The sequence below is a fragment of the Adiantum capillus-veneris genome, chromosome 4, assembly GCF_014529385.1.
Source record: "Adiantum capillus-veneris isolate H3 chromosome 4, ASM1452938v2, whole genome shotgun sequence".
Taxonomy (NCBI): domain Eukaryota; kingdom Viridiplantae; phylum Streptophyta; class Polypodiopsida; order Polypodiales; family Pteridaceae; genus Adiantum; species Adiantum capillus-veneris.
This window is the reverse complement of record NC_140934.1, coordinates 43243254-43251652: the sequence shown is the minus strand read 5'-3', so window position 1 is coordinate 43251652 and position 8399 is coordinate 43243254. Positions and strand designations below refer to the sequence as shown.

At 42.0% G+C, this 8399-nt stretch overlaps 1 protein-coding gene across 5 annotated transcripts; it reads right to left on the bottom strand.

The window, feature by feature from the left end:
* Positions 1–4370: 4370 nt before the first annotated feature.
* Positions 4371–7767, bottom strand: LOC147459054 (uncharacterized). 5 transcript variants are annotated; one of them, XM_086509761.1, is made up of 6 exons: positions 7140–7457; positions 6977–7052; positions 6566–6844; positions 5728–5913; positions 5338–5377; positions 4371–4606 (listed from the first exon to the last, which is right to left on the bottom strand). In XM_086509761.1, the coding sequence occupies exons 4-6, from the start codon at positions 5908–5910 to the stop codon at positions 4482–4484; spliced, it is 348 nt and encodes a 115-aa protein (XP_086365887.1). In that variant the 5' UTR covers positions 5911–5913; positions 6566–6844; positions 6977–7052; positions 7140–7457; the 3' UTR covers positions 4371–4481. The 5 variants fall into 5 exon arrangements, with proteins under 5 accessions (XP_086365887.1, XP_086365886.1, XP_086365888.1 ...); XM_086509760.1 differs by having other exon boundaries at positions 6977–7457; XM_086509762.1 differs by having other exon boundaries at positions 6566–7052.
* Between the last annotated feature and the right edge of the window lie 632 nt (positions 7768–8399).

Here is an 8399-nt window from a genome sequence, read left to right as displayed (position 1 = left end):
TTGGAAATCCAATGTATCCAATCACTGTAGATGCTCATGCACAACTACACCCTGTGATCCCTCATGTGTAGACACCTGTGAATATTCATGCCTTTCTCGACCATGTAAGTCTTCAGCTTTAACCTTCATCATGAAATCTGCAATCCCCAACTTTGCATAGACTACCCGAACAACTTCTTCATCATCTTTATTCTGTAATAGCCTTCCATTCTCAAGAAAACACTCATCGATAGCAGTGTCAAGCTTAGCATGAATCTGATTGCAAACCTTTGCATAAATAGGCACATTACTATAATTCTCATCATCTTCATACATGCTTGGATCCCATCATTGACGAATAACAGCAGCTTTAAACTTGCTCCAGTTATGAAAATTTTGTTGCTAAAGCTCCTGAACGTGCTCAATAAATCTGGAATCACAAACCTATCGAACTTTAGAATCCGGTTCTCTTTTGGCACCCCATGTAGCTCTAGTTCCTCTTCGTAGCACTGCAAATAACCTACAGGATCATAGCCATCAAAAATCCCTTGCTGATAAAAAATTGAGCATTTGGCATTTACAAGTGCCAATTGCTCCACCATCTCCCGCTTCTAGCTTTCCGCCTCTTTAAATTCCCTTTTTGCTATTATCGATTTTGATACTTGAAAAACTTCTGGGTTGCTGTGCTCTTGAAATCCACCTAGTTCACCTTTTGCAGACTACTCAAATTCCCAGTTCTCAATTTTCAAACCGGTACCATAATATTGGTGCAGAAACTACACTTGATTTGAATTTTGCTTCTGCAAAACAGCAACCCTTAGCCCTATATTTTTCTACATCCCTTTCACTTAGCTTGTCCGCATGTCTCACTCTGTCTACCCCGGTCAATTTCGCGTCGGGTTCACCAAAAATGTCGGAGTGCGCGGTTCTCCAGGGTTGACCGGGAAAGCATCGGGCCTCTGGCTGTAGACATGAGCGTAGCAGGCGTTCAAACTAGGATAATAGAGTGCAGATAGATGTATTCAATAGGTTAATACACGTAGTACTAAAGATTCAATAGAGCAGAGAGAAAAGACTGAAAATAAGAAGAATATGTTTGGATATGATGAAGAAACAACGCTTCCAAATCCAAGAGTTGTGATACAGCAGATACACTGTAAGAATTCTAGCTGCTCTTTTATAATCTAATTACATACACCTGCTTGGTATGCATTTTTAATTGCAAACCTCGCCTCAAAATTCTTTCCCAAGCTGTTCCACCATCCCGCTTCCTTGTGCTCTTGCTTCTCCAATTGCTCTCAAACAGAACAACTCCCTACTGCTCCTGCAAGTTCCCCCAAAGCTCTCCCCAAAAATTCTTGAGAAAATGACCCCTCAAAAACTAACCGAACCCCCAAAAGAACCAACCCTTGCTTAGTGCAAAATACCCCTTTTAAAAAGGTCTAAGTCTACAAAAAAGGAAAAAAATTGGAGCTCACTTGCCCGTGCACTTCTCTTTGAGCTCCTTTTGGAATTAGCTCTCCATTGCTTGCACTGGTCTCATAGTCCACTTCTGGTAACTCTTTGCATGGTGCACACATGGCTTTGTCCGGCCAATTCGGTCACCCACTTCCTCCTTGCACTCTCCTTTTGGATGGCCTTGCTCCTTTGCTTTGCCCTTGCCTCTAGCTTGTTCGGTCCACTTTACCCTCTCTCTCTTGCTCCCCTAGCATCGGGGCGAGACCCCTTGGATGGGATCTTGTAATTGCCCTTTAGGCCCCTTGTAATTTCCTTTAGGACGCCTTGTTATTTCCTTCTCTCTTACTCACCTGCCTGCGGGACCCCTCCCCTACCCGAGCAATAGAGACCTCGCTATTGGGGGGGGGGGGGGATACCCCTTTAGTCAACTTTTTGGGCCCCTTAAGCGCGTGCACGGGCCCTATATGGACGCCGTGTAATCATACTGCACAAAGCCATCTCCTAGCGCACCACCGATGCAAGGCGCGCCCATCTCATCCAAAACCGACCGCCTTGACAGCCGTGCCGCCGCGCGAGACACCACTAGCAGCGCCCTATGGCTCATGCCATAGCCGAGAGGTCTCACTCTCCTCATCCACGATCAAAAGGGTGCCCCATTGTGGCCCCTATACCCTCTACATGCACCTACAATCACTACATATGGGGTAGTTTTCCATCCACGTGGAAGCTGCTTGGCAGCTGCCCTCCATGCCTTCAACAAAAATAAAAATAGAACTTTATAAAACCTCAATTTGTCTCCTGCTTTCCCTAGCCTTCCAACTGTCACCCGACGATCCGATTGTTGAGCCGAGAACCCCTACCAAAATTTCATCATGTCTACTTGAAAGCCTCGGCTCTTTCTGCACTTCAAGATTCTCCAAGACCCCGAACCGAGGCCGCAAAAAGTCAGAAAATCATCTGTAGCCAGCTCCGAGCAACTGCACCCCGACTTCCAACTGCTACAACTTTATGCTCCAAGCTCCGTTTGATGAGCAGTCAATTCCTGCTCGCTCCATACACTGCACATCACCTCCTCACACTCTATCGTGGTCCAAAAATTTCCAAATGGCACGACTTCCCATGTGGTCAGATGGGCACCAACGTAGCCCATGGCAAAACTTCATCTGGCCATATCTTGCAATCCGTAGCTCTAATCTGCAATCTGAAGAGATGGGTAGGCTCCATAAATTGAGCACTACGTGCCTATACCCTAACATGCACTTGGCCTCCTGTCCCCAGCAGCCCTGTCTAGCAAGAATCTGTAGCACATTGAACCTTCAACCTTCAATATCTTGAGCTCCACAGCTCTGTTTGATGAGCCGTCTAGACCTGCTCCTTCAAATCTTCAAGCTCTGCATTTCTAAGCAAAAAACGAGCCCTTCATTCAATCTTCACCTGCCATCCCAATTGGCTTACTTTGAGGCACTTTTGGTCTACAAAACCCACATAATGCATACATTCCAATCATGTCCTGATATTATGGCAGAATCTGGCAGAAATCACCAGTTTGGCAAAACCTTGAAAATGTTGGTAGATACTTGTCTTTCACCCCGTGCCCCAAAGCGACACGACAACACATGAGGCATGCAAAGCCTTCCTCCCTTCTCCATAGCTCCCCTCTTCCTTGAGCTTTGATACTAGTATAAGACTGTAAGGACTCACTCATGCAACTCTCCACCGAACCTCACCATATGTAGGCTCCTATCCTACTAATATGGATCCCATTGACTGCATGTGACTCTTGGCCTTTCATATAATCCTCTCCCCCCCCCCCCCCCCCCCCCCCAAAACACAACAAACCCCCAAAAAGAAAAGCTAGCAGAGTAGCAACAAAAGAAACATGTTCATCTTATATCTTAAATCAATGGAGAAATAGAACCTAGAGAAGACTAGAAGCAAGCATTGATTAGTGATCTACCCAGTGGTATAAATTTTTGGGCTTTCTAGAAGCTCATAAAGTTTCAAAAATCATGTAACTTTCCACCTTTTATGCATTGCATGAATAAACAATGATTCTTTTCCATGAGGTATTTCCCATTGAAATGTAAATACTTATCTAGCTTGTTTTATTTAGCGGGTTCCATACTTATAGTATGAGGTAAGGTCACCCTTCCTATATACACCCAATAAAACCTGATCACTGGGTCATTAACCTAGTCTATATTGAGGGGGGTATTTGTTCAGGGAAGGTTTCCTATTATTTTCTCTAAATTTCTTATGAACTTTAGAGAAAGATTTCCTATTATGTTTCTTTAAAGTTCATATGACCTTCACTGCTATGGGCACATACTTGGGACCTCCAAGCCATGTTGAATTTTAATCATCTTCTTATCTATACATGGTAGTCTCCAAACACCTTTCAAAGGGGCTTCCAAAGGATATGTTTTAGAATGAAACCCTTAGCCCAAGATGTCAAGAAATTTTGGAATTGTTATACAATCAAAATCCATTTTTCATCTCTTGTAACCATTACTAAACGTTCTTGAATAAGGGACATACATGTTTCCAAGGACACCAAAATATTGATTGCCAACCTATTCTACCGTAGTATTAGTTTATGTGCGAGGACTTGCAACCAGACATCCTAAAATATATTTAGAATTTTGGAAAACACCATTTTTACGTTTCAATAGAGTTAAGCCAAAAACATTCTCAGAAAGATTTATGACAAAAATAATGTGCATGTCCATATAGTGTTGTTAATAACAACACAAATCTAGAAAGAAATGATTTTGAGGGTATTTGTGTTGTGAGCATGCGAGTGACCCTGTGTGTGTGTGTGTGTGATCATGCATGCGGGAAATAGATGTAGCGGTTATCATTTTACATTCTCATGCTTACATCTACAAGAATTAAAATGAATCACTTAGTACTATGGTTTCCATTGTGGAGTGAATTTAGAAATTAGGATCTATATCATGGAATTTACAACATTTTCAATATCAGCACCAAATAATTCCACAATATTGGTGAATGAGCTGGCTGAAAAAGTATACATGTCTTTGTTAAGATATAATTAGGAAGAGGATAACAAATTCTAAACAAGTAGGAAAGTATCTATAGAAGGACAATTTGGCAACTATGATCAGAAATGTCATAGAATGGGACCAAGAAAAAAGACGACTTCTATCTGCAAACCATATAAGACCAAAATTATATAGATGCAATGTACTTTCTCAAGGTGTCAATTAAACAAGAGAGACCACTTTGCAAACCATATAAGACCAAAAATTAATGAGATGCAATGTACTTTCTCAAGATGTCAAGTAAGTAAGAGATCTAATAAGCATGGCAAGATAATATATTCGTGATCAAGTTAATAACGTAAAAAATATTAGAAAGAAAATTATAGTACATTTTGAAACATACCGACACAAACCATCAATGATTGTAGATTATGAAGTAACATCACTTGAAGACCATATAGTTGATGCAAATTTTACTACATTTTTAAACATACCAACACAAATTATCATTGATTGTAGCTTATGAAGTAACATCACTTGAGGACCATATAGTTGATACACTGTATTATGCATCGTGGACTTCTAAAGAATCAAGCGTGGTGGTGCTCAATGATTAAGAGCTTACTACTTTAATTGAGTGATAGAAAGCCATTATAGTGGCTAAATTTAGCACTATGTGGGAAAGGATTTAGGTAGGGATTCAACTAGGGAAGGAGCTCATCACATGGCTCAACCACTACTTTCTGAATCATACACATTGTGACTATTGATCCTGTCAATGTCTATGTCCTCCCATTCTCCATTGCCTAGTGTAGTTAAAAGCAAAGAATTGAACATGAAATCTCAAACTCAAATCTTTAATTCAAATTGGGAGAGGCAAAATATGGATACTTACTTTTTTTCAAGGTTAAGGCTATTATGGAGTTGTTCTCCACCTGCAAAATTTGAAAAAAACAAAGTAGTCAATGGAAGATGATTACGCAAGGTAGTTGCTCGTTATCGCACACAATACAAAAAAAATCAAGTAATGATGGAGCTCCAAATGTAGAAAGAAATGATAACATTCCATCAAGAGGAAAGGAAAGTAGGTCAAGCTCTTCGTGAGAGACTATCTAGAGGCATGTAAGAGTGACAATCTACTACTCATGGGATAGCAAAATGCTTGTGCCCGTGTGTGTGTGTGTGTGTGTGTGTGTGTGTGTGTGTGTGTGTGTGTGTGTGTGTGTGAGAGAGAGAGAGAGAGAGAGAGAGAGAGAGAGAGAGAGAGAGAGAGAGAGAGCAGTACTTGTTGTTGGGCGAGAGTTTGACCATCATCAAGGACATGGTGGGAGTCCATGAGAATTAGGCGTTGGTTACTAGCAGGGGAGTCCGTGAGAGCTTCTAGCTTGTTCTTGACTTGCAACACGGTATCAGATGGCTCACAATGCACAAAGTAGGTAGTCTTTTTTCGCTTCACCCGGATGTGCATGGCCTATCGTTTAAACCCAATTAAGATTGAACAAAAAAACCACAAATTAATTGTCTTTACTAGCGCAAGACACAAACCTTTATAGAAAGTACGACGAGGAATGCATACATGCCTTTGCACTAGGAGATTAATCAACAAGCTTTGGGGATTAATGTTACATGGATATGTGATGATGTCAATCAAGAAGCTCTTTGGCATTGGAAGCCAATAGTGCATGACAATGATGAACAGAGCATTCACGAGGGTATATTTATGACACCCGCATTGTATCTTTGATCTCTCTCTCTCTCTCTCTCTCTCTCTCTCTCTCTCTCTCTCTCATAGTGACTACAATGGCAAAGCCCATCTCGACGGCATATAGAAGGGAAAAAAGAGTTCTAATAGCATAGAGAGGACAATACAAGAATGTTGCTAGCCATAGATAAACACCCAACGTAGGCTATTAACAAAAATTGTGCTTATATTTTCCTCGGCATGCTAAGGTGCTAGGAGAGGTTTATGAAGTTTAAAGACATTAAATAGTAGAAGGCATCTCTTTAGACGCAATAATAGATTGTTTATTCTAATTGGTCATGCAAAATTAGGGTGACAGAGGTGAATTAATTATTAATCACAATGAAACTCAATTAATGCTATGAGAGAAGGCTTGTATTACCTATCCAAAAGGACGCAGCTGAGACCAGAGCCGCGACCAGAGCCGCAATGCAATGGAACGTAATAAGGCATGGACACCCTATCACACACGCACGTTCCAGGGAACGTAGAAACGTGTCTAATTGTCCGAAGGCTGAGACCTTTTTGCTGGACAAGACTGCATTGCACCTCAAACATTCCCCCACAAAGAGCCAATTATGCGCAGCGATTTGACTTAAAGACGTCGAGCCAATAAAAATTTGACACATCGGAAAAATGGCCCAAAATCCTGAAAAGACCACTGCATGTCCAATCCGGTAAAGCCAGAGAGAGCATGATGATGGCAGGCCAATCACGAGAGCGATCAGGCTTGCGAGAAATCTTGACTACAAAATGAGCAAGAAGACAAAAGGACCAATCACAAGACACCAACCATCCAGCCAATCACAGGGCGCCAATGGGGGCATCCAAACTGACGCGCGAGAAAGCACGACGCCAACCATGAAGGCCTGCACAGCTCCTTTTCATTTAAAACGCCATGGCCGCCCCAGCCATCTCTCTCTCTCTCTCTCTCTCTCTCTCTCTAATGAGAATACCTTGTTGCCTCCTCTTGGCAGCTCTGTGACAGGTAGCCAAGGAGCCACCCTCTCTCTCTCTCTCTCTCTCTCTTTCTCTCTCTCTCTGCGGAGAACAAGTGATTCACTCTCCAACTCTTTGAGAGCACGCACAGAAGCAAAGGGTAGAAGAGAGAGAAAATGCTTGATAGCAATGATGGAAAGATAAAGGGAGGCCAAGTGTAGGGGTGTAGGGGGAAAGTGCAGGCACTTCAGGGGCGGGGTGGGAGTACCCCAAAAAAAACCCTACAATCAAAATAGCAAATTCCTAAAATCCACGAATGTGTCACCCTTGTATGACCCCAAACCGCCAAGAAAAATGAGCGGACCAAGATGGAAAAGCAGCCTCACCATGTTGTGGTGGTGGAGGTGGTGGTGGTGGAGACTAGCTGTGATGGCCGAGAGTCCCTCGTTGAAGGGTGAAAGCCTGCACTCAAATTCATGCGATCAAAAATACATTGACATGACATAATACCATAACATACATTTGATGAGAAAAAGTGAGCTATAACACAGCCCAAGGCCCTCACCTCAAAGTGAAGACCCAACCAAAGGCTGGCTCTGTCCCATATGCCTCAAGGGGTGCACTCTATTTATAGTAGTTGGCTCTCCTCCCCACCCTCCCCCTTTTGATTTGTCCACCTTGGGCATAGCCTAACCCTCAATGTTCCTCCTCCTTTTTGGGGTCCCCACATCACCACAAAAGAATCCCTTCTCTTTGTGTCATCATGCCTCTCTATCTTGTGCACCCTCTCTCCTATGCCAATCTTTGTTGCACTTTTCTCACTAGCTTTCCTCTTATAATGAAATGTTTACTGCTTGCGCATCCTCCAATCACAGTACGACACTTCCTTTATCCTCATCAATGACGGGTGGATCGCTCTATGCCATCCCCTAGATTCACAATCACGGCAATATATTTCTAGAAATAAAATAGTATCAGTCACTTGAAAATGACTTTCTTATGATATTTCAATCATCTTTGATCATCCCTTCTGTTATTATTCTTATACCATGATAGGATTTTACGCCTGTCTGCCCTTCTTAGCACTAGAGATGTGTGAACACAAGACATTTTTGTGGCTATAAGTAACTTTTTGTAAATTCTTGTTCTTATGAACCACAAAAAACCTCATCAAATCCTTTCAAGGATTTGTTCTCAAAGCATGTAGGAAGTTGCCAAAAATATAAATAAATATTTTTATGTAATAATGCTATTTTTCAAGAGCCATCTTTTAGGTA